The sequence below is a fragment of the Stegodyphus dumicola genome, chromosome 7 (genome assembly GCF_044657685.1).
Source record: "Stegodyphus dumicola isolate Sdum_Otavi_A_Nest chromosome 7, ASM4465768v1".
Taxonomy (NCBI): domain Eukaryota; kingdom Metazoa; phylum Arthropoda; class Arachnida; order Araneae; family Eresidae; genus Stegodyphus; species Stegodyphus dumicola.
In genome coordinates, this window is record NC_140774.1 from 168,768,378 (window position 1) to 168,795,398 (window position 27,021).

General features: G+C 33.2%; 1 protein-coding gene across 1 annotated transcript in view; it reads right to left on the bottom strand.

The window, feature by feature from the left end:
* Positions 1 to 27,021, bottom strand: part of LOC118193531 (protein turtle-like) — a 1,156,839-nt gene that overhangs the window by 930,923 nt on the left and 198,895 nt on the right. Inside the window, exon 3 of the mRNA XM_085821447.1 lies at positions 9,565 to 9,591. Coding sequence (XP_085677573.1) covers positions 9,565 to 9,591 — 27 coding nt within the window. The remainder of the gene's footprint in view (positions 1 to 9,564; positions 9,592 to 27,021) is intronic.

Consider the following 27,021-nt stretch of genomic DNA (forward strand, 5'->3'; position numbering starts at 1 on the left):
AAATGTGTAAATAAACGGAGCATATTTTCTCTATGATTAAAAATGAAATGAAGAACATATATTTGAAAGTTTTCAGATTTTATATTACGCCCAAAAGGAGCTTTTTTTCAACGTTTTGTGTGTTTACCTTCATTAATTAAATCTTCATTACTAATCTTTGCACTTAAACCAGATAAAACTCAATTTAACAGCAATATCACGAAATAATTTAAAAAGAGGATATCTTTAGAATTTCCGACACACAGTCTCGCGCGCTGGAGATTTTTTTTTTTTTTTTAAGAGTATTGCCAATGCTCGCTTTGAAATTGTTGAGCTTCTCTAGGTACCGTTGTTTTATCACAATGCGATAAACATGCATACATTTATGCAGATTCTTTCTTATTTAATTTCTGTAAATATAATACAGGGCTATAATATTTGGGGGCAACAATTTGAAAAGTGAAACGCCAAAAAATGACAGAACGAAATTAATAGCCCTTCTGGGCTAACGCCCTTTGGGGTAAAAACTGCGAAACTTTCATCTTATTTAATTATAGAAGATATCAGCAAATTGCATTTAATTACCTAAATGTGAGTATTTACGAAAAACTGACCTTTTATTTTTAAGCGACGGAAAACAGTTAAAGGAAAATAGATAATGATCATAAACAGTTGAGCGAAACATAAAATAATATATTCTAACACCTTTGTATAAATGCTTTAAAATCTACCACATTTTTTCTATATTTGTGAATATTGTATTTATTACGCTAGTATAAACAAATAATCGATAATAATACAGAATATTTTATAAGCAATATTTTTAAATAAAAGAAAGAACAAAATTATCACTTCCCCGCCTTCAGCAATTTTTATTGTTTTATAACAGGAAAAAAAAAGAGGAAATTAAGTATTCGTAAGTAGATAAAAAGAGTAACTTATATTAAAAATACATTTCTTTTTCTTGTAATTAATATGTGAAAAGCTTAATGCTAATTAATTATCGGATAAAAAAATAAGTTACTTTATTCTTTACATTTTCTCCTTTCTTAAATTGTTTCTCATCATCAGAAAATGTTCTTTTAAGCTTAACTGATGTTTTTATAGTTTTTAAATAAGTATGAAAACTTTATTATGTAAATTATGGAATCCAAACTCCGTAACTGCGATAATGACATTTAGACAGCCTGATGTTCTTCTAAAATTTATAATTTAACTTCATTACGCATTCATTCCTAAAAACGCATCAATTTTCTAATTTACTTTAAAATCTGTATATTTTAGCAATTTTTAAATATTTTTCGAAACAATTTTTGACTTAGCCTCTAAAATATTTACCTTCATATTAAAGTAGATGTATTTCTAGGCATACCTGTACAAAATTAGATCTTTATTCAAAATTTCCAAAAGCATACATAAATTTATATAATGGCTCGTTTTGAAATTTAGCATATTTGTGACAAGCGATAACAACGCTAAATAGGCTTTACGCACTTTGTTAAAATTATTTGACAGAATTAACGTTGCACCTTTTTTTCGGCTCGTGCATAATGAAAAAAAGGGGGAAAGAAAATAGGTTGCTGCAAATTAAAAATTTCGCCAAGTGAATTATTCTTGGCGCAGATTGAAAAATGTGAGCCATGATAATTTTTTAAGTAGCTCGGTAAGTTTCGCACCAAATTTTACAAAAATGAATGGTTAGGCATAATTTGATTTATAGTATCGAAATATGGAAAAAAACATCGGCATGCAATTGCAGAAAAAGTCCGATTTTACGTCAAAATGCCTTGTTAAAACAATGCTATATACAAATCTAATACATATTCTAAGTCGCGCTTTAGGGACATTTGTGTGTGTGTGCAAGGTGTACATAATCTGTTAAGTAGAATTAAGTGACTCTCAGTTCAAGTATGCCCACCAGCGGACCCGAGCGGTAAAATCGCTGAACACTGGTAGTTCGGTCCGAGGTTCGAATCCCGCGAAAGGGCTGGCTGCATGGGCACTTTCGTGGTTTTACCCATGTGTAACGTGGATACGAGTCAGTTTCCCTTAGAAAGTCCTCCACGAAGGCATCTCTCCCCTTAGGCAGATAGCCCTAGACTTTTGCATAGTTAAATAAAACCAAAAAACCATATTCATTTCAAGTGTAATAAATCTGTTTTCAGAATAAATCTAAAAATTTTCTAAAAGTTTCTAAAATAAATTTGTTTTTAGAATGATATCTTCTTGCGTTTCTAATCAAAACTTATACCTTATATACATAATGTATGACATAAGAAACAAAAATTTTTTAAAAAAGTTAACATCATTCCACATATAAGTCTGCATTCAAATGAAAAATTGCTTTGATGAAGTATCTAAAAGCTTAATAAAAGAAAAAAGTGGCATAATAAATATTTAAGAGATTTTTACAGTAAAATTTGATGATTTATTGGCGAATAAAAAACATTCATATCAATTTGGAAATTATTTTTCGTATCTACATAATTCTTTGACGAAGGCACCTTGAGAAAGCTCTTCATTTTATTATTTAAGCTTTTTAAAACAAGAATATTGGGAATAATCAGAGAAGGAATTAGGAAAAAAAATCGATATCTTAATTTAGTTATAATTGTTTGAATCAAGAATTTGAATTTTACAATTATCAGTTTTATTAGTCATGTTAACAAACAATAAATAATTACTGAAATCGGTTATACTGTTTGCTTAAATACCGTACTTAAGTAAACATTAACATATGTTAATATTTCTCAAATTTTAGTTGCATTTGCTTAAGATACAATTTTAATAGATACAATTCTTAGCAAAATTTAAACACGCAGTGTTTCACGAAAGAGCTTCCGTTACACAAATTCAAAACACATAAAAAATCAATGTATCGGAATGCGCTGTAAACTGAAACTCTTTTAATTGCAAAAATTCGTTAATATAAAAGTAGAACTTCTTTAGCGTGTAATCAATAAACTTCAACATCGGTTCTTTTAGTTGCATGAAGAATAAACAAACTTTGGTTAATTTAGCTCTCGTTCAGATATTCTCATGGATTTCTTTGAGCTCCTACGCATGCGTTCTTCAACTTAACACTAGCATCTTCAACCGATATCGAAGATTGACGTAAGTTTTCGCGTGCAAGAGCATTTTTCGGATTTTTTAATTTTAGCAACCAAGTTGAGAGATACATGGAAGATACCTTTTCGTATTTCTGGTAATAATATGTTTTCTGGGGGATTTTGCTTCAACTTAAATATAATACACATTGCACGTTTTTTCCCGTTGTAGTCAATTTGAACTCGGCCCTGGTGTTGTCTATTGAGCATCTGTATAAGTATTTAAATTGGATAGAAGCTTTTTCAGCTATTTTTCCTTATTGCAAACAGCATTTTTTCAACAGATTAATATTATTTGAATAGATTAGTATTTAGAAATATTAGGTTAGTTTTTACTTCCTTGTACGAAGTAAAAAGGAAGTATTGTAATCGCGAAAAGCTTCAGGCAGCATATTTCAACGAAAATATCCACTTTGACCGCTTTCGAATGCAATTTAACGATGTTTTTGCGTGATATCTGTACGTAAGAACAGAATAAAAGACTCTTTTCCTCCAAAAAAACTAAAAAACTGCTTTAAAATAAATTCTGAAGAGAATTTTTCGAGGCGTCTGTACGAACGTATGTACGTACTTGCGTACGTACGTATCTCTCAAAATTCGAAAACGAGTAGCCTCAGAACGTTGAAATTTTGTATATAAGACTACTGTAACATGTAGATATGCACCTCGTATTTTGGTTTCAATCGGCCGCGCCAAACTTATTTAAACATATTTATAAATATATCTACTCTGTTACCCATCTCAGTTTCTTTACTCTTATATGTTTGTAAATTGTACATTTTTTGCTTTAAAAATGATTGAATTACATTGTTTTTATCTTCCGGTTAAGGGTTTTTATGCCTTTAGTAAATCTGTATGCAATATTTTTAGAATTATCAACAATTTTAAAATTGTTTAAGTGCCGTTATGCCTAATTTGATGGCGGCCATTGCTCTTGTTTACATTTGAAACAGCAGGATAGCGGATTTGTTGCCAATCTAGAGAAACTTAACTTCGGAACAACAAAGATAACGCCTTCATTTATTATTTAAATCATGCTTAATCCTTTCTGGAATTTTTTCGAGGAAATAAGCGTTTAAGATTTACTTCGTAATTTTTAATACAGATATTTTGAGTTTTTATGTATTTTTGCCTTGTCGCGAAGTGAAAACTGAATGAGAAATACTCAATCGTCTGTGAAAAACTGTTTCTTTTTTGTTTTGTTTGCTTGATTTCTTTTATACATCGTTCTAACTTTATTATAGTATTTGAATAGAACATGTGGCAACGATTAGATAATTCTTTAAATGATATAAATTTTGTGCATTCTGAGTTATAATATGAACGAAATATAATACTCTTAAGTAAACCTAGCGCCAGAGTGTCGCTATGGTAAACAAAGTGAATTTTAAGGAATGCATTTATTCTATTGTGGTTCATGCGCTGTCGGCGAAGTAGGTTTAATTCAATCTAATAAGTTTAAATGAAATGAAAGAAAAAATACGTATAATTTAATATTCCGTACAAGGAAGTCATGTGGTGTACACATCAGATTTTTTATATAAAGTTTCATAAGAACAACAAGCTACCTGAGACAGTGTATAGTTTGCAAATGATAGAGATAGCTCTGAATATAAAAATCAGAAATGCTTTCTAACGGAATATGCTAATTGACTTGAATTACTAACCTGAAACTTAAAACTTACACATTTGATGGAATGCATGAGATTTAAATCTTCAGAAATTGTAATTATCGTATCGTTCTTTGTCTCACGATGTTTTAAACTCATAAAAGCAGACTGATGTTCTTAAAAGCCTTTTAAATGCTGGGCATATTTCAAACACTCTTAGGAAATAATTTACTACCATTTTTATAAAAATATTTGAATAATAAAATGTGTCCTTTTTAATATTGTTTCCGTTTTTACAATATTAAAAAGGACTGCGTTCACTGCGTTCTTAATTTAATTGCGAGGTTTATTTTCGCAACTAAGCCTTTCTAAGTTCTTTCCGTAATGCACTGCTTCAGTTAGCAATGATCTAAAATATGAATTATATCCAAATGAAAATAAATAATAAATATTGTAGTGTTTCAAATAAAAGAGACTAAGTATATAATTTTGCTACGAAATATGTTTCGTAAGTTAATTCATGAAAATATTCTCTAGTTATTGAAAAATCAAAATCAACTGTGTACCATGAATGGTTTTCTGAGTTTCTGTTGTCAGTACTACAACATACGAGTTTTTCTTTCACTGTCATTTTCTCATTTGCTCATACATTTTTATAACTCTTGTATTAAACCACTTACAAATGAAGTTAGAGGATCATAAATGTTTCTGCACTGATACAGTTTATCTGTTTTTTATGTTGCTCTATTTCAATTTCTTCTAGGAATTTACTTTGTGCATTGATGCATATGATTTGGGGCTTTGATTTGTGTAAACAGTATCATATCTTTCGTCGAAGTGGAATATCAGTTATTCAAAAATAATATTTGGTTATGATAGGTGAAAATGTAATGCAATAAATGTTGTTTATTTTGTTTCATAGGTACCCAGTTAAATACAGGGTGTCTCAAAAGGTCGTTGCCAAACTTAACATGCCGGTCTGTCATATCATGACAAACAGGATTTACATAGGAACTTGTGTCTGAAAATGCGAACGGTAACTGTTAGAGGGCAATGTTCGAAAGCGCACAGGGAAAGAAAGGAAGGATGTCGAAAGAGGTCTAAGGTATATCCTAATTTTATAACAGTTATTTTAAATTTATAGCACTTTCCTCTCTCTTTTAGCTTTAGCTTACCAGAATGAGTTTTTAGAATCGCGTTAATTGTAAATGAGAAGGAGTAAGTATTTAGTTAAAGTTCCACTGACTTCTAGAGACAGAGAATTAGGACTCCTGAAAAGCGGAGCCCTTTGCCTTTGGGCTGCGTCTCTCTAAGCAATTACTATGCTAGGCCCTATTATGTTACCTGGATAGTTCACAGGCTAATTTAATATTACGGGCCAACTAGTTTAGAATCTGTGCTAGCTTCCGCTAAATCTCTTTAGTTAGTCATTAGTTAAGTTTGCATTTCTTACATTTCTTAAGTTCAAGCCCAAGTGGAGGCTTTGTTGTACGCCCTGAGAAAGGGTCCATCTGGGATTCTTTATTTTGAGCAATAAAGGATAATTAACCGTTCTTCAGTTTACGTTTCTGTTCGTGGACTTAAGCGATTATTCGCTTAGTAGATCACTAGGTACAACAAGCTCAAGTGGAGGCTTTGTTCGCCCTGAGAAAGGGACCATCTGGCAATCTTTATTTTGAGCAATAAAGGGTAATTAATCGTTCTTCAGTTTACGTTTCTGTTCTTCGACTTATTATTCGCTTAGTAGATCAGCGTAGATTAGTAGTTCTTATTCTTCGATTATTCGCTTAGTAGATCACTAGGTTCCCAAGTGCAACAAGCAGGTACAACAAGCCCAAGTGGAGGCTTTGTTGTACGCCCTGAGAGAGGGACCATCTGGCAATCTTTATTTTGAGCAATAAAGGGTAATTAACCGTTCTTCAGTTTACGTTTCTGTTCTTGGACTTATTACGATTATTCGCTTAGTTGATCACTAGGTTCCTCAATAGATAAAATGTGAGCAACCCTACAGAGGTGTTGACTTTTATTAAAGAACATGATTAAATCACGGGAGAAGTTCAAAATTCTTTTCATTCGCCACAATGTCGACGCATGGATTCACGGACCCGTTCAAAATAGGCAGGTGTGTTACGGACACCTGCCGCCGCTTGAATGAACCTGGAGACGAGATCCATGTTCGATGTTCCCGTCGCCTAGTACACCGTAGACTTCATGTAACCCCACAGGTTGAAATGCCAGTGAGTTAAGTCAGGGGATCGCGATGGCCATGCCAATCTACTTATCAGCATATGTTCTATCGAGGTATTTCAGCACAGTGCTGCTAAAATGTGTGGGTGTAAAACCCAGATGTTTCGGCGTGTAGCTACTGCAATGTCAACCATCGGATCGCACAACACTCTGTCACACAAAATGTCCATAAAGGACTGAGTTAGTAAGCCGATTCATCTTTCTCCCTTAAAGTTCTCGCCTGGCATGATCCCATCTTCCACTTTCCCATAAGCTTGCCAAGACTGCCCTATAAGTTCAGCGTTCGCAGTTTCGACACAAATTCCCATGTAAATCTTGTTTTTAATGGTATGACAGCCTAGTATGTTAAGTTTGGCAAGAGACAACCTGTATAAAGAATATTGTATGCATTTAGCTTATTAGACTTAGCTCATTATTAGACTTAATGTACTCATGAGAAGTTACTGCAATATATTTAATTGTTTTGCTTATTAAAATATCTAAAAACAAATATCTGTTCCCCAGTTTAAAAGTATGAAATCCATCGAAGTGTGTATTTTTATTGAACTGAAGTCTGGTTTAGTCTCTGAGAGACCTCCATAACTGAAATTCTCAGTTAAACATTTTGTAACTATGACAGCTAGAATTCTTTTCTCTGTGCAGTTTAAAAAATGTGCATTTCAAGCAGAAGTTATGTTTATTAAGTTCTCATACATTTTAATAACGTAGGTTTAAAATGTTGTCTATTAACCATTTACCCGCCAATGTCTCCAACAAAGTTTATTAAAAAATATATTTATTATTTTCCAGACATAACATCACGCTCCTTTACTTCCATTATTAATGAGAAGGAACTGACTTTTTAAACAACATGTGACAATTTATCACTTATATTTAAACTTTTCAAGACATTTTCGATTTCTTTAAAATCTTTTGTCCCCAAAGTAACAGTTAAATTTAAAATTAATATTTCAAAGTTATGTCATTTGGAAAATAAGATTTATGAAAGTTAAGTTCAAATTTCGTTAATAAAAGATTACGTGTGAGGTAAATGTTGATATTCCCAAATGAAAATGTGTCAGATATATAAGTACATAAATTATTTTTTCAAGCAGTTATATTTGCCTTTAACGAGTAGGTAACGTAGCTAGTAGCTTAACAAGTTAGTAGCTAATAACTGTTGGTGTATAAACAGTTACAACGCTACAGTGTTAATAATTTGGAAATGTAACTGTAAATCTTCGAGAAGGCATGTATTTTATTATCATTTGTTCAAAATATAACTTACCATCTCCTGTAGCAGAAACGAAGACTTACCTTTTTCCTTATTGTATCTTGAAGACTACGCTGTATAGTGAACCAATAAACGTAAGAAGCCAAGCTAAAATTTTTATCGCAAATAAAAGAGTCTTTGTTCCTGTTATAAAAGCGATATAGGATTTATTTGATATATAGAATTTAATGTCAGTATCTTTCGCACCTTAAATATAAAGCAGTATATTTGTTAAGTATTTTGTAAAATAGTTTTTGCCTTTTGGGTGCCATAAATTTTCATTTATAAGATGCTTATCTCAATTATGTATAGTTTGAAGAAAAAAAAGTAAATATAGTTTTAATTAATTTATTTTGGTAAATTATTTTTTTTAATTTTCTGAATTTAAGAGAATAAAATGATTAATTTTCGTTAAAAATGAGGAGGAAATCGAAAGTTTCTCATCATATAAAATTATTTTATTATTTATATATATTTTCACAATATTCTTTGCTCATAGATATTCATATTATTTATAATTTGTTTCACTACATTCCTTACTCATAGTTAGTCATATTATTTACATTCTTTTCATTACATTCTTCCTTTGCTTATAGATAATCACTCTCCTGGTCATTAAAAAATTATGTCATTAAGAAATTAAATCAAAATTTCATTTACAAAAACACATCTTTCAAGACTAATTAGGAGGATAAAATAATGCAGATATTTAAATTAAAATTAAACTTTCTTCTAGTTACTTATAGTTTTTTTCCTAGTTTTACTCCTTCAAATATAATATATATATATTATTCATCTTTCATTGTACTTATAAAATGGATCAGACATTACGACTATTAATGTCTTTAACATTATAATAATATACCAGTTTGATTGCATAATAAAAGTTTCGTCATTTATTAACAGTGTATAAAACATTTTTAATTATCTTTTGCAGTTGAAATTTTAGTTTTGTGTATAATTCCATAAATATTTTTAAATGAAACTTGCGCTATAGTGCACAAGCGCATTTATCTGTGTGTTTTAACTTATGAAAATAACGTATAATGTTATATGAAGTGTAACATTCTTAACATAATGGTATGCCGTTCGAAATTCTCATAACCTGAAATCTAGAGGTAAACAAATCCAATGTACTTAAAATATATAGGTATGACTTCTAAATGATGAGTTGGATTTAAAACTAAAATGAAACACATATATACACTGAGAAATCATGCAACTTGCATGCGATTATAATAACAATAAAACAAAAAACAGAATGATTTCGTGCTCAAATTAAATTTTATTAAAAACAAAGAACTAATAAATACACACTGCATAAGACTACACACTAAACAAGCTACAAGTAATCATTTGAGAAACTTACGAAGTCCTAGTCCAACGAGATCGATTCCTAAAAGAGAAAATATTTTCATTAGGAGTCAATATAACGTGATAATCAAATCTTTGGAAAATCATCAGCATCACAAATCAGTTTTATATGAAAAAAATGCAATTGAACTAAATTATAAACTTACGTACTACGAAAGGTACTTTTCTAATTATTTCGAAGGAATATTAAACTGCGCACTTGGGGTAAATTCTGAGAAAGATAACATACAGAAGTGTGACAAAATATATAATAAGCGATGAAAATTAAATTTGAATGAGGAGAATGAGAAAAAACTATATATGTTTCAGTGATTATTTAATGTAAAAATCTTTTGAGTTAATATTAATAATATTCTAGGTAAGTAAAAGCACTTTTTGCAATTTTTCACATCCCATTTGATGACGCGCTCACAGAAAGGAAATAAAGTTGTTGTTGTTGACAAATGCTCACTTGTCTAACCGACAGTCAGCCTAAGGCCGCGAAATTCCTCGTTGCAAGGAGCTCAAGATACGCCTGTCGTTGGGCATCATACAGGTGACAGTGCGACTTATTCCGCCCCCAATTTTGATAGGGGGCAACCCGGGGGGACGAGTCCGACGGTCTCCCGACGGTTGCTGGTAGGGGAAGAGGAAGGTCTCTCTTCCCCTACCAGTAATGTCTCCAGAGAACTTTCGGCTCCCCGCATATTTAGAGTGCCTCCATGCTGGACGAGCACTATACATTTACAAACATCCATGCCTTCTCTGGGATTCAAACCCTGTCCCTTGGGCATGGCAATCAGCGACGCTAAACACCATACCGGTTGGGTGGCTGGAAATAAAGTAAATCACGGAGACGAAAAGGCGTAATGAATAGATTGACTGCAGTGAGTTGGCGTATGACCATGGAAGAGTTAATTTATAAGTAGGTGCTATCAGGATACGAATGCAAAAAGCAGGTGATTATAAATTTATCATCAGTTTCAAATTATAATTTCTAACAAAAAACAAATCTGCTAGCCGTGCCAAATCGGGAAACTACTGTGGTTGTGTAACTACGGAAACATTACCTCTCACCGCATTTCAAGACTGGAATCGTCTGAAACGACGTGACTAAAACGCCGTCTTCTTAGATCCGACAATAATCTCCTGCCTTAATTCAGACACGTTTGAAATATTTGGCAATCACAGCTCTCCCTGTATCGAAGTCAAATCGCTGTATCGAAGCAGCTCGTTCGCGGTAGTTTGCTGTATAACTTTAATGATATTACAAGAAAAAAACAGGACATAAATTAAAATCTGAAAGGTTTCAGATTTTAAATTACGTCCAAAGGGGCGTTTTTCTTTAACGTTTTGTGTGTTAACTTTATTTATTAAATATCATGTTCTATGTACTAAAAAAGTAAAATTCAGTTCAACAGCAATATCGCAAATTTGTTTAAAAATGAGCGTATCTTTAGAATTTCCGATACAGAGTCTCGCGTGCCAGAGATAAAAATGCACCTTTTTTTTTTCGTAGTGTTGCCATTGTTCGTTTTGAAATCGTTTAGTTTTTTAATAAAAAATTCGTTGAAGTGTTACAAAATCTGAAACGATAATAAAAGAAATTTCTAATTCCAAATTAGGTCTTCCACATGTCCATATTCCATGGAAGATAACGTTATTCACATTTTGATGGCTCTAGGTAGCGTTGTTTTATCACAATGCCAGAAACATACATACATTTACGCAGATTCTTCATTATTTAATTTCTTAAAACATAAGACAGGGCGATAGTATATAATATATGGTGGCAAGGGTTTGAAAAGTGCTACAGCCTTTTAAAGTTTTCGACGCAAATGCCAAAACGAAATGAACAGTCCTTCAGGGAAAATCTCCCCTTTGGACTAAAAATCCAAGGTCAAAGTCATACAGAAGCCAGGAAAGAAAATAACCCGACTTGCGAAATTCAGTCTAACAAGTCTAACAGTCTAACAAGAAAACTAAAAATCACTTAGGAAATAAAATTTATAATAATCTTAGTAACCAATACGTTCGAAATCATAAACCACTTAAATTAAAAAAGAAAACAATGCAAACACCAACAAATTTACGTTTGATGCAGACATAATGTTGGGGCTTTAAACATCAAATAATGAAAATCCTATACAGGACAGTAATACAGAGCATTTTCAAATAGAAGCAGAATTTTAGGCTTTAAAAATTAAAGAATTAAAAGAAACGAGTGATCTTAGCAGTCCAGAGACCCTTTCTCCTTCAGATGACAAACGTGTTCCTCGCAATCTCAAATCAAGCTCTGTATATTCTAGCAGGAATTCCTCCCTTGCGCATAGAATCACTTCAACAACTTGTTCAGTACGACTGGGCAGAATCATTAAGGTCATTTTGAAGGTGAAACGTTATAGAGGTGAAATTTCCTCACCGGGACTCGAACCCTGGACCAGTAGAATACGCATCGAGCATACTTCCAATTACACCACGAAGGCATGCGAAAAGGTGGCAGAATATACCTTATATACTCCCCTTTTAAAAAGCGCCGGGGGATTCGGGAAATCAATCGCCAAATGCTGGTGGTGACAAGTTATCGTCCACCACCTTTTAGTTCTGACGCCACTGCAGAGACAATAGTGTATTTTGAAGTTGTAGACGTGAAAAAATGTGCAATGTCCTCGCCGGGACTCGAACTCTTCTCATCTCGAATACGCGTCGAGTATGATTCGAATTACACCACGAAGGCATGCGGAAAGGATCGAGAAAATGCTTTATATGATCATATAGACTCCTCTGCAGAGAATGAATTACTTAATTCTGAATTATTTAAAGGGTTATATTCTGAATTACTTAATGTTTAGCGGGATTCATGAATTGAGAAAGGGATTATAAACGAGATTACACTAAAAGAGAAGAGCTGAAAGTCCAAATTAAAATTACAGTTCAAACAATATGAAAGAGCTGGAGAAAATGCATCATTTCATTTTGAAACTAAGCAACATTTATTCTAATAATATTATAACAAATGAATTATATGTAAAATCACTCTTATTAAGAAGCAGCCTTTTTTTTTTGGCATAGATTGACGTTTATTCAAAATCGATGCCAAACTGAAACTCCTATTTTGCCTAAATTTCAATCTTACATTGCCATGTTTCTATTACAGTTAGGTTTAAATAAATTATACATTTAACAGAGTGCGTTGCATGTGTGTTGACATTTAATTTAAATTTTTCAGTATCGCTTAGTACTTTCTCTGGCTCCGAATATTTTTATCTTCTGTACTTCCATCTACAGTTCTTTCTGATTTCATGAAAAAAAAAATAAATCTGCATTTGCTAGCTTTCCCATCTGATACATCATTGCAGTTCTCTTTGTATGAATAAAATATTTTAGATCCTTTATTATTTAATTTTACTCAAATTTTAATCATAATATAATGCAAACAGAGTTGCATTTGAAGTCTCTTCTCGCGTTTTTATGTAAGCGCAAAATTAAAAATCTAAGTATATCCATTTAAGTTACAATTTTCAAATATCTACATATACATAGATCGATTTCAAACGCTTCTTAGAGCCAAAACCATTAGAGCTAGTCTTTACAATAGTTAGGAAGTATCAGAAGAGCTTGGAATTGCACAGAGTGTCGTCTCCAGGCTTTGGCAACGATTCCAAGATGATGGTAATGTGAGTAGACGTTACAGCACAGGTCACCCCAGAGTTACAACGCCGAATGAGAACCGGTATTTGGCAGTTACTGCCAAAAGAAACAGGCGGAGCACAGCTACACACCTGTCTCGTCAGCTCTCTTCAGCCACTGGTACGACAATTTCAAGGCAGACCGCGTACAGACGCTTAGGGCAGATTGGTCTATATGCTTGTAGACCTGTCAGATGCGTTAAACTTACTGCAACTCACTGTCGCCTGCGGTTAGCCTGGAGTAGACAGCATGCATTGTGGACACCGCAACAGTGGGCTTTTGTGATGGTTTCCGACGTGTCCAGGTTTAGCTTGCAGTCTGATTCTCGCTGGACTTTCATATGGAGAGCTCCATGTACCCGTTACCACCAAGAAAACATCATTGAACGACATCGTTACGGTGGTGCAGGAGTGCTCGTTTGGGGTGGAATTATTCTGGGTTCTAGAACTGACCTGCATGTTCAAATTGGAACCATGACAAGCCAAATCTATCGTGACGTCCTTATGGAACAACATGTACGTTTGTTTCGGGGCGCCATGGGCGCACAATTTGTGTTTATGGATGACAACGCCCGTCCTCACCGGGCAAACATTATAAGTGAATGCCTTCAATCGGAGGATATCACCCGTATGGACTGGCCAGCATTCTCACCGGACTTGAATCCAGTAGAGCACGTGTGGGACATGCTTGGCCAACGAGCTGCAGCACGTCAACCTCCTCCTACATGTCTACCGGAACTACATGTCTACCGGAACCTACATGTCTACCGGAACTTCGGAGAGCATTGCTTTTAGAGTGGTGTAATATTCCCCAAGATCAGATCGATAATTTGATACTCAGCATGCCTAGGAGTTGTACGGACTGTATTGCATCGTCTGGAAGACATACAATGTATTAACAATCATACCAACCAATATTTGTTTTTTGTAAATAGGTATTTTTTGTAATTTGCTCCAGGGAGAAAAAATCGCTAATTTTGTCAATAATATCAAACATATAGCATCTTTTTTTGCTCTTTACCTTTTGTTTAATAAATAAGCTTTTAGAAATAAGTCAAATTTGTTTTGCTTCTAACTCTTCCTTTGCCTGATTTTGCATTATCCTTAATTTATGGACATGAGTGTATATTTTAATTAAATAACCAATTTAATTTAATTTTATGCTCTCTCCTATAAGCCTTTATTCCCCTAATTTTCAATGTCAGAGTATTTAAATTTATTTGCTAGCGCGCGTGAAGTAATGTGAAATCTACGTTGAGGGGAAAAGTTTAAATACCGAATTCCAGAGGGAAATGACAGAGTTTGGGCAATCTTCGTCACCTCTGTAGCGTGAGCTTCCTATATCTGCAGCTATTGCTGGTTTACGTAATAACCAGCTTTGACTTCGCTACCACTAGTTTTCGACGCAGTTTTTAAGTAACAGGAGTTTTCTGAGCAATGTTAAGAATTTCTACTTCTTGTTAATATCTTCGACGTTTTAGTTTAGTTCTTGTTATTTCAGTTACCGCCTGAGTGAGTCGTACTGTGTTAGCGTCATATCGACGCATTGTGAATTTCAAAGAGTTTAATAAATGGTACTCCTTTTGCTGTGTAGTTCCTACACATACAGTTGTCACTTAGAAGATAAGCAAGTGGTTCTTATAAGCTTAACCAGTTAACTGTGGCGCACTCGTTTAAGAATGCGCTCCATCTTGTGTCGCCAGAATCGAGCCATGACGAGTATATTCGTCAATCATAGAGTAATTTGCTCTTGTAAGATATTTGATGAAAAAGGTGGGTATTTTATAAAATTAAAAATTTATTACTAATATTTACTTATTTGGTTAACATAAGCATATATTACATACATATTAAACTAAAAACGCAATAAATTAAATTAAATATTATACATATAAATGTAAGAATTTAAATTCCTGTTGTGGAGTGATATTCAGCGAAACAGGGTACAGTACACAATGGGACTTTGCACATCGAACACCAATAACGCGATTCCTCCTGATCTTACGTTTGTAGCAATGCGAAAACCTTCGCGTAGGGTTGTTTTTTTTTCGATGTTCTGGGAACATGATTCCCGCCTAATTGGCTTATATTAGGTCTAAATGACCGAGTTTGTGTCGATTTCTTTCTTTCAGTTGGATACCTCGCAAAAAAGTCTTCAATAAATTTGAGCAAAAAGTTGATACGCGATAATGTTCCATTAATTTTGTTTATATAATATGAATGCATTCAGAAACATAATGTCTAAGAAATGGAGAAATATCTTTAATAGTACTTTTTGAGTCCTTTTTTTGCTGTTGAGTACGCTATGATAATTCCATCGCTCATATCCACTCCACGCATTTTTTTATTATTATCAATCACTAGCTCCGGTTTCTCTGTTATCATTTTCCTTTTCTTTGTTTCTATTACGTTGTCATTATGTACAGTATTTACTAAATAACCCTTCCTCTTATCTTTATATTTCATTATACGCATGGCGAGTATACTCGTCAATACACAAAATCGTGCCGCTTCTCCATAACGAGTATACTCGTCAATCACAGTTAACTGGTTGATAATTAGTAGTGAAAAAAACATTGAAAACAAATGCAATATTACATCAAAAACATTTCTAAACTCCATCCTGAATTACTCAAATGCTTATACCGTGTTGTTACTTATGCTCAATTGTCTGACAATAACATCAGCCCAAACCCATGAAATTCCTCTTGGCAAGGAGCGCAAGGTTACGAACATCGTTGGCAACAGCCTTGAGCACCATTCAGGTGCCAGTGTGATTTAGTTCACTTCCGTTTCCAATGTTGGTGGAAAGCATCCCGGGGGAATGGGTCCCCCTGCATATTATTAAGAATGCCGCCATGCCACATCAACACTATTACGAACATCTGTGCCTTTTCTGGTATTCGAACCCGGGCCCTTCGACACGGTAAGTCTGAGACGCTAACCACTATACTGGTTGGGCGGCGTTTATATCCTTATAGTACAGGAGTCAATAAGTTTATCGTAAAAATCATGCAACGGAACAAGTTTCAAGTCAGCTTGTATTCATTATAATTATATTTCTACTAACAAAGTATTGAAAGATAGCAGCTTTCTTTATAATAACTGCTCTTTCATAATGAAAATAATATATTCACTCATGCTACGTTTAGCCATGGATGCATTTCAACTTCTAAAAACCACTCTATCCGTTATATTTTTGCCGTGGTACGACTAATTTAATACTCAGCATCAGTATATTCTTTTTGACTTAACAAAGTGTTTAGGACAGCACGTAAGGCACAGCACGTTCTCGGTGAAACGTACTAAAACAGCTTCGCATCAAGAAGTCTTAAAACAAAATTTCCTAGTTTATGGACGACGAAAATGGGATACCACGCTTTAACCCTTTCAACTAATTTAAATCCTAAGAATTAAGATGGATTAACTTGGATTATAATTTTATCTATTAAGGCAAATTTTACTTCAACTCTCATATCGCAAATCAGAATAACATTACGTTAGGAAGTCCATAGTTCCGTAAGATCATTAGTGGAAAACCACATCCAGATCTGCAGAACTGTAAATTGAGCTACTTTCAGTTTTCTGTACAGTAAATGCTGACATAAACATATTAGTTACCGAAACAATATCAGAACTTTTCAGCAATCCTCAACTTCTGTATAATATTTCCAATAACTGACAGTCAAAGAATCAGAAACTTTTGCTTTATCCTTTTCATTTCATTAGTTTGTGACTTTCACCATCCCGAGATCTGTAATATTGAATCAGTTCAAAGTCCTTTTTATGTGATAAATATATTAATGAATACCAAAACGAAAGTGATTTCTATTCAAATATATTAAGATGTATTTACATACGAATAACACAGTCTTTCGAGATAGCTTTGAAAGTACAAGATTTTAATAATACAACTTCTCCGAAAACAAATGAAAGTACGAAATAGAATATCCATCTGTATAGTCATGTTTGGCAAATATCAAAAACCGTTCAGTATCCCAAATTCAAAACAGCGTGATTTTCATCATCGAATCTACATAAAATATGCAAGAACGGGAAAAAAACCGAACAAAGCGAATAGAAAATCACTTTTCCTAAAGTTGCGTTCGAAAATTACGTTATGTACCCGCGTAGCGGTAGCATCTGTTCCTGGCGTTGTCTCTAAAATGGATGAAAATGCATAAAACTAAAGACACTTTATGCATCGACAATCGAGCTCCTCAATAATAAATCACATAAAGCACCCCCTTCTCCCCCTGTCTTGTTCAGAATATTCTTTACTCCGCTTCGAAATATAGCTGAACAATCCAAGCGTGGTCGCTAGTAGCAACTGGTTTCAACTGGATTACAAATAACAAAATGGCGCTTTACCATTCTTCACTAGAATAGGTTTGAGTTCGAGAGCCAATAACAAAAACAATTTTGTTGCTCGATACATCTCCGAAAAGTTTCTTGAGAACGCCAAGAGTAGTCGCAAAATTCTGAAAGAGGCTCAAGAACAAATGGTGAAATATGAAGATGGCGAAGAAAGGAAATAAAAAAATTAATTCAAGAAGCAAATTAAAAACGATAAAACAGATGCTGCAGAAGTGTACTTTAATTAACGTTTCAGAAATTCGCTTTAAAAGTTTATTGGCTACAATCTCAAGTAAGTCATCTGTGAGCATTGTATCTGACAGGAAGGTTATATCCCCTTGTGGAAACATTAAGTAGCAAAGCTGATAAAGATTCCGTGCTTTTGAAAAGTTTGCTTTCCTTATTAATTCATTACTAGTTTGAGAATTACAAAGTTTATAGTAGAAAGAAAAGACTCTTATTTGAGAATGTGTTTGAATAAAAAAGGAATACTCTAGTAGCGGTCAAATACTTTGAATACTGGTGACATTTAAAACCCTTTCTAAGACACATTTTGAATCTACTTAACCTTCAACTCTGCTGAATTGATAATTGCATTTTTTTAAATATGCATTTTAGATATATTTATATTTTTTTAGTTGTACTGAACCTATTATTATTTCTTAATTTTTAGCCCACAGGGAGTTAGCTCACTATTAATTTCAATTTGGCATTTTGCATCAATTCACTTTCTGCGTTGATTCTCTTTTCAAACTGTTGCCACCAACTATTGCAGTCCTGTATTCTATTTAAAGGAATTAAATAATGAAGAATCTTCATAAATATATGTATGTTTCTTGCACTGGGATAAAACAACGGTACCTAGGGCCACCATCCAATTTTGAATAACATAATCTTCCAGCGAATATGGGTATCTGGAAGCCCCAATTTCGAATTCGGAATTTGTTTTATTATATATTTTATATTTTGTCAGACATTGAAGAGTTTTTGATTAAGAAGCTCAACTATTTCAAAGCGAAGAATGGCAACACTGTACGAAAAGAAAACATTTTTATCTCCAGCGCGTGAGACTGTGTATTGGAAATTTTAAAGATATGCTCATTTTAAAATGATTTTGCGATATTGCTGTTGAACTAAATTTTATGGTTTAAGTGCGAAGAAAATGGTATTTAATATTTAAAGGTAACATACAAAAACGTTAAAAAAACACCCTTTTGGGCGTAACGCCCAAAGGGGCGTTTCAAACCTTTCAGATTTGTTTAGCTTACAAATATTTTTTATTTTATTTTTTTTTTACTTAATCTTCCGCTTTATTTTGCAGATCTTTTTAGTCTGTTTATATCACTCACTCTTGATTGCATTTTTTCAGATGGGTTGATTTTTTCTCTCAAACCTATGTCTTATTGTGAAATTGCGAAAGAAGTTCTGTCTTTAGTGCTACATTTAGGTTAGGTTAGGTTACTTAATTACGGCAAAGCCTCGAGGGCTATCTGCCTAAGGGAAGGGATGCCTTCGTGGAGGACTTTCTAAGGGTAACTGGCTCGTATACACGTTACACATGGGGAAAACCACGAAGACATCCATGCAGCCAACCCGTTCGCGGGATTCGAACCTCGGACCGAACTACCAGTGTTCAACGACTTGCTCGGCCGCTGGTGGGCTAGTGCTACATTTAATTTTCCTCCAGAGCTTAAACTGTGCAGGAGCCCACCGGAGTCTGTCTCCGGTACTCAGTTTTTGGGATAAATCATAATTCTAGCCGGAATGAATCGGAGCCCTAAATAAGGAGGCTTCGGCACTTCTTTTATGTAACTAAACAACAATTTCAGTAAAAATTTGAATTCAAAAATTTGATTTTTAGGAATAAAATTATATTTAAAATCTGTTATTAAATTCTAAATTTTTCTTTAGATTTTTTAAATTTTAATTATTATTTAAATCATCAATTATTTAATTATTTTAATGATTAATTATTTTACATTTTAATTATCAGTTATATTATTAGTCATTTTATTTATTTATTTATTCTTGTTCCTCTTTTCTGAAGGTCTACCGTAATTTTAGAAATTAAACCCTTTTCGAAAATTAAACCCTCTTTAGATATCTCTGATTTTTTTTTTTTTTTTTAATTTACAGTCTGATCTAACTGGTATATCTGGCATATGATTTATTTAAAAGGAATTTTTGTATATAATCAATATTTAAATGGAACATATATATATATAAAATAATACATATATAAATTTCCTCCCCTCATTCTCAGGTTGAATTCGCTGGAGGGACTTTGCTCTCCTATCTCCTAAGGTTTGAATTTGGATTGTGCTCCCTCGGCCGGAGAGCTAAAAAGACGACTGCGTAGTGGTCTTCCCAGGAGCCCCATGGCATAACAATATGTAATCGAACTGTAATATTCTGCCTGCAATACCTTTAATTAATATCCCGTCCAATTAAAGTCGTACGAAGATAAGAACGGTATCGATGGATTCGGAGAATTTTTTGGAATCCGAGGATACGTGTCTCGAATTTCAACTCGGCGCCGTTCCGTAGATATTCGAGAGAAAAGAATTTGTCACGTAGCCAAATCCCTGTAATAGGGAAAACCCAAGAAAGAAAGTGGAAAATGTGGGGAAAATTAGTTTTTAATTAATATATCGGCTAATTAAAGTCCCACGAAGACGCGAATGGTCAAAATGGCGTGGCACGGACCTGCGGAACTTAACAGTGCGCTTCGCTGAGCCCGGGAGCCAGCCGTTTCGGAGGAGATAATGTTACTTCACCCCATATATATATATATATATATATATACGGCTTAAGTGTCTGTTTGCCGCCGATAGTTTATTGGTTGCTTGCGTAACTATACCAGCCAATGGGTTGAAGTTGCCACGGCACAGGGTTGCCGTTTCAATTGAGACGTAGACATTTTCCTATAAAACTTGCCTTTGATACAACCGTCAATAAGTCTCAGGGCCAAACGCTTAAGCGTGTTGGCCTTTTTTTGCCTGAACCTGCATTTGGACACGGTCAACTTTATGTTGACTGTTCAAGAGTTCGTGAAAGAACGGACGTAAAATTAAAAATAATTGATGATCCTCTGCAAGACGAGTTAAAAAATAATGGAAAGCTACACAAGAAATGTTGTGTACAAAGAGATCTTTGACATGTGAATTAACATTTTATTATTTAAATCACCTTTATTTATTGAGCTAGCGGTGACTCTTAAAAAATGTACCGACAGTGGTTTCCTTCATTGCACTCTACTTTAAGCAAGTAGAAGGAGGAAACCCCGTGGGGCAGTAAGCAAAGGGGCGTCCTCACAGCCTGCCCTGGGTAATTCAGTTTGAATTAGCAGGATTATATACACACAGATTTTTATATATATATATAACCTTTAGAAACTTGTAAACCTTGCCGATTAAAAAAAAAAATTCTCGATGTAACATTGGAATGTTGAAACATGAGGAAGTAGTTTCAGTTGTGGCCAATTTAAATATATAATTTTTATTTCTCGTTAGCCATACATTTTGATAAGCCAGCATAGATATACTGGCGCAATAAGCGCCTATTGTTGAAGAACTACGTTTTTATCGCTTCTAATTTCGAAATGTGTTTGAAACATGCGTCGTTTTTAGGTCTAGCTAGTAAGAGAAGCAGGAATGAAATGCTGTATATTCAAAATAAGTTAGTTTCGATTTCGATTCATTTTGATTGGTTAGTTATTAACCGTTAAAAGTTATTATTAGATGGAGGCTATCGTATACGTTATCTACATCTTTGGCTAAATGTAACAGACATATGATACTTATTGTTGCGTGCGTACGGGTTCGTAATAGACTGAATGCACAAGTCTGATAAAAAGTTAATAAAATTTATTCTTATGACAATAAATAAAACAAAATGCTGAAATTTTTCCTCACAGATATTCGTACAATATCATAATATAACACAGCAGTTATATTTTAAACTACTAAATCGTTAAATAGAACGCAATCCAAAGCGCAGAAAAAGCTAATCAGTTCTCACCGAGAGTTCGCTACAATCAATCAATCAATAACAACTAAATAAACAACTGAACTGAGATGTTTCTTTTCGGTTTTTTAAAGCGGCTTTTTTTGGTCACGAGAAGGTTCTGGTAATTTCTGTTTTCTCGAGGTTTCTGGAAAGCAAAAGAGTAGAATTGCGCTTACAGCTAACACATTAGTCAATTACATTTATTCAGTTTAAATACAAATCGCGAGATATATATTTATTAAATGCACGTGCTCCTGTACTTGTACGTTTTCGGAGTAGCATTCTATTAAAACTCGTCACGCGCTGCATTGCACGGGGGTGAAAAAACAATTTTATTTACAGTTCTATTAAAAATAGCTAACTAAATACAAAATCCGTAACAGTATTAATTTTGAATTGACGGAAACTAAAGAGGTTTAATAACTGCTTACATTTGATTCAAGATACTCTCCCCTTCAAATATTTAAGTGCTTTTCAACATTCTTCTCCACTTAGTATATATATATATATATATATACATATATATATATATATATATATTAAGCGAAAAAGAGAGAGAGAAATGTGAGTGTCTGACGTTTTCATGGTAATATTACAAGGGAAAGAGGCAGGAAAGTGGTTTCCATTGCAATTAATGCAGATTTGTGGTTTGCTCAAAAATTTTGTATCATTCTTTCTAACTTAGCGACATAACAATTTGGCTTCTTTCTCACATATATTATTTAAGCTCTTGGATAGAGCGGAACTGATTAATATAGACTTCGAAGCGGATTTAACCTTAGATAAAAATACCTAGAGCCGTTAGATCGTAACATACAAACTCTGACAATTTGAAGTGCTTGACTTGCGATATAAAATGCGACATTATTTCGATGGAATCTAAAAGTTATCAGTCAACGAGCTCACTATTTTACATCGCCTTATAAGAAATTATTATGCATGATTAAAAGATTCGGTTAATTTGAATGGAAATCGCTTTCTTAATGCAATTTTATTACATGAATGTACCTAAAAATATTTCAGCTATACTTCTTGTTTTTAGCAGCATTCGTATTACGTATACAGAAAACTATCACTCACTCTCAAGCGCATGCACACATATAGATCCCAACATTTTATTTTCTCAACAATCCTTCTGCCAATTTGTTTTTAGATAACACTTGGTGTTAAATACATTTGGCAATGAATACCTTTACGATACTGAAATTTTTGTACTTTCGCATTTTAGTTTAAATATATTTTAAAAGAACTGAGAACTTTATAAATATTCATAAGCATAAGGCAGGAAACCCAAATCAACCAACAAAATATCATTTTTAAAGTACCAGTTTTAAACAATATGAGCCGCCCAGACGGGAAAAAGTGGTTATCAAAGCCGACTGCAGTTCCGAAGCGCCCGGTTTCAGAATCCCGCAGAATGCCATGGGTGTGAGACATAGCATAGACAATATACATTTAATAGACAATACTATTAAATGTATATTGTCTATGCAGCATGGGGGAACTCAAATTATGCGACGTCCCGGAAGTCTTCTCGAGAGGTTGGTGGTAAGGAAAGAGGAGTGGGAGACCCTCGGATCTGTCCCTCCTTCATCAAATTTGGGCGGGCGGAACTGAGCAAAATCTTACTGTCACCTATATCGTGTCAAGGATCTTGCCGACGACAGGCACAATCTTGACACTTTGCCACGATGAATTCGAAGGTTTGTTCTGATATCAGAGACCTAACCTGACTTTGCTGTCTAACAGGTAGGCTAAGACAGAAACAAACAAACAAATAATATCGTTGTAACTCAGTTTTGCTTTTATGCACATGAAAATCGACCATATTTATTTAAATAAAACGACCTCGAATATAAGAATCTGCTTACATTTTAAAGTTAATTTTAAGAAATGAAAAATGAAGGTGAAGATTTGACCAGCGTGGCTGTGAATTCATTTGTTTCTTATTAGAATGAAAGACAAGCTATTAAATACAATACATTACGATGGCTAAAAAGGAAAAAATTAGGGAAAATTAATGACATATTTTTACCTATTTATTTTAAAGCATACCAAACATCTATAATCAGGGCCAGCGATACAGCTAGAGTAACCGATGTGGCTGAACCGGATGGCAGAATTTACAGGCGGCAAAAGTTTTAGGATTTAAGGCACTCTCCGGCAGAACTTAAAAACCGGGCCGAAAATGCAACGAACGGTGAAAAGTCTGCTGCAAATCCTGAAAACTGTGCTCACAAGTCTAAACTGAAATATTTCAAGTAGACGTAGCTATTTCATTTAGCAGCAGTTAAGCAGTTTGCAAGTACGATAATTACCTGTGTGGTTTGGTGAGAATTTAAGCAATATAATTAATCTGTATTTTATGATAATTACGCCCATTTAATTTATTCTGCTATTTTATTTATCATAAAACCTGTTCATAAGACTTAATCGAATTTGAGAACAAAAATAGAGCGGCAAAGAAGAAGCGTCTTTTTTCTGGATAAAGACAGTAATGTATTTTCCCATCTATTAAATCACCAATTTGTTAGTGGTCGCTACCCCATTATATTCGAAAAATTTCAAATATTGAAATACATTCTCAAAATGAGAAGCCAAATATATAAAGCGATATGCGTGGTTTTTACAATCTTCTACGGATAAATCAGGTTGTAAGATCAAGTTTCCTTCTTCATCCTTACAATACATTTCATGTCAAAGCAAAGTGCATTATTTCATTCACATTTTTCAGTTTATTCGTCTCATTTACATCCGTTATGAAAGCAGCTTAATAAAATCAGTAGAAGTATTCTGGAACTTAGTAACTTCCGCAGGAGGCTTTTCATTCAGTAGATATATGGAAGAGTCTCTTAGTTCAAATAGAATATATCAAAAACGTGACCAACGTACCAAAGAGACACTGATGCATTGTGTAACACCACTGGAGGAATCTTTACACAAAGTCTAAAAGAAGAAAAAATGGCACAAACCGAGCTAAAGGGGAGGAAAGGGACCTGCTCATTAGTTGCCCTGGGTCAGAGGAGTAACAATAAAAGAGCGAACGGAACCTTAAAAGAAAAAGTCATTCATGGCTCTCGTCTGCCTCATTCCTTTCCTTTATCCTTGGTGTCCAAGGCTAATGCTGTCTCACTTACGGATCTAATGGGTAAATCTTGTTCCCTTTGTTTTTGTAAGCAGGGTGGGTAGAGAATGAGTAAGCAAGGGACTAGTGCAGCCAGAGAAGGGAAGTAAAAAAGTTGCTTGTCTGATAGCTTTGTGGTGAAGTAAATTCAGATGGTTGTAGATGGATACCCATAAAATATTTTACTGCTTTCATACACAGAATTAATTGCTATATAAGAGTAGACTGGGGAGTATTCATCCACAAGTGCCTACGTGATTCAATGAACAAGTTCAGCATATGGTTGAAAAAATGTCTAGCTTTTCGGTTTCCAGTATTTAATTTGTTAATCTTTAAGGTTAAAATTTTTATGAAAATGTTTCAAATTCATGCTATTGTTTTTCTAAAAGAACTTCGCTAAAATAATACGTAAATTAATACATTACTTATTTTTAATTTAATTCAGTTGTTTGAATCCGAATTTAAATTACTCGAATTCTTATACTGTGGTTAAAAAAGAGCAGCGTTATTTATAAAAATATTTATTGTAATTGTTGCTCATTTAAACTATGAATATCGCTGCCTAATCATTTAACAATGCAATTAGTGATATTTTAATCAACTCTGAATAATTAAATTTTATTTGAAATTACAGCAATGCTAGCTAGCTTTACTTTTAGTTAGACATTCGAATATGTTTAAATTTATTTTAAATGTATGTTTTGAATAGTTTTAATAAAATTTTTAATCCTATAAAAAATCTCCAAGATTTTTAGCAGAAATAAAAGACTTTTGAATATTATGTATAATTTTGTTAATGTAAAAATAAATTATATTAATTAAATGATGTATCTTATTTTCATTACCCAATGACATGTTCTACAGTAAATGTTGACAGTAAATTACAGTAAATGTGATTTAATTTCATCAGTTCAGATAAATTTAATTGAAGGACAGATGGACACTGCGAAAAAAAAAAAAGACAGTTCTATGTCTCCCGTTCTACTAGGCCAATTGAAGAAGTTCAAATTGCGTTTTTCATGTCTCAAAAGCACGACTTAGGATATGCATAAGATTTATACATAGCATTGTTCTAATATAGGTATTTTGACACAAAATCGGACTTTTTCTCAAAATGAGATGCCAATTTCTTCTCATATTGCGATTCAACGACTCAAATTATGTCAAACTGCCAAGTTTTTTAAAAATCGTACGATTAGATTTTAAAAAATTAGCTCTCAAAATTTTAGCTCCTCAATGTTAATTGAATTTGATATATATTTATTAATCTCCTCTTTTTATTACACTACTTTGATTCTTCCTCTCGTATTTCGAAATTTAGATTCATTCCAATTAAAATTCGCCTACTTTTTATGATTTATTTTTTAAATTTGTATTTTTTATATATTTTTATAAATTTTTCGAAAACAATTTGGAGTTATAACTTATAAAAGCTTTGCCATCATCTTAAAGTAGATGTATTTCTAAGCATACTTGCAAAAATTAGATTTTTTTATTCAAAATTTCCTAAGATATACGTGTATATACATTTTGAAATTTGGCGTATTTATTATAAACATAAAAACAAAAATGTTGTTTCCACACTTTGTTAAAACTATTTGAAAGAACGATATGACTTTTTCCCCGTTCATGGACAATGAAAAGGAAAGGAAAATAGGCTGCTCTAAATTAAGAAGTTCGCCAAGTGAACTATTTTTGGCGCAAACTGTAAAAAATTAAATTCGCCTAGATATATTTTTTTTAATTCTCACAAAAAATTCCAAAATTTAATACCTATTCATAATTTGAATCGCAGAATCGGAATATAAAAAAAAAAAAATAAAATAAAATAAAAAAAAAAGATTGTATGTTATTTCAGAAAAAGTCCAATTTTGTGTCAAAATACATATGTTAGAACAAAGCTATATAAAAATATAAAAATCTAATATGTATCCTAAGTCGCACCCTCGAGACATGGAAAAAAGCAATTGACCAGTGGACCGGGTTTCTTTTTCTTTTTTTTTTTTTTTTTTTCCATCCGTAGTGTACAAGCAAGCAATTGAATTTCTACTCTACGTGTATGCATAAAATAGAATTTACATTCCTTACAACTGTAATAAATTAAAACTTTTGATTTCAGCAGAGTGTGGGCGGCTTTTGTATATATGTAACCAAGCACTTTAATATAATGGGTTCTCATTTTCTTACTGTTAAGAGTTAATATTAAAGTTATTTTTCCCTATTGAAAACTTCAATATACGTCTATCATCATTTAATTTTGAACAAAAACTTATCATTTAGGTTGAAAATTTAAATA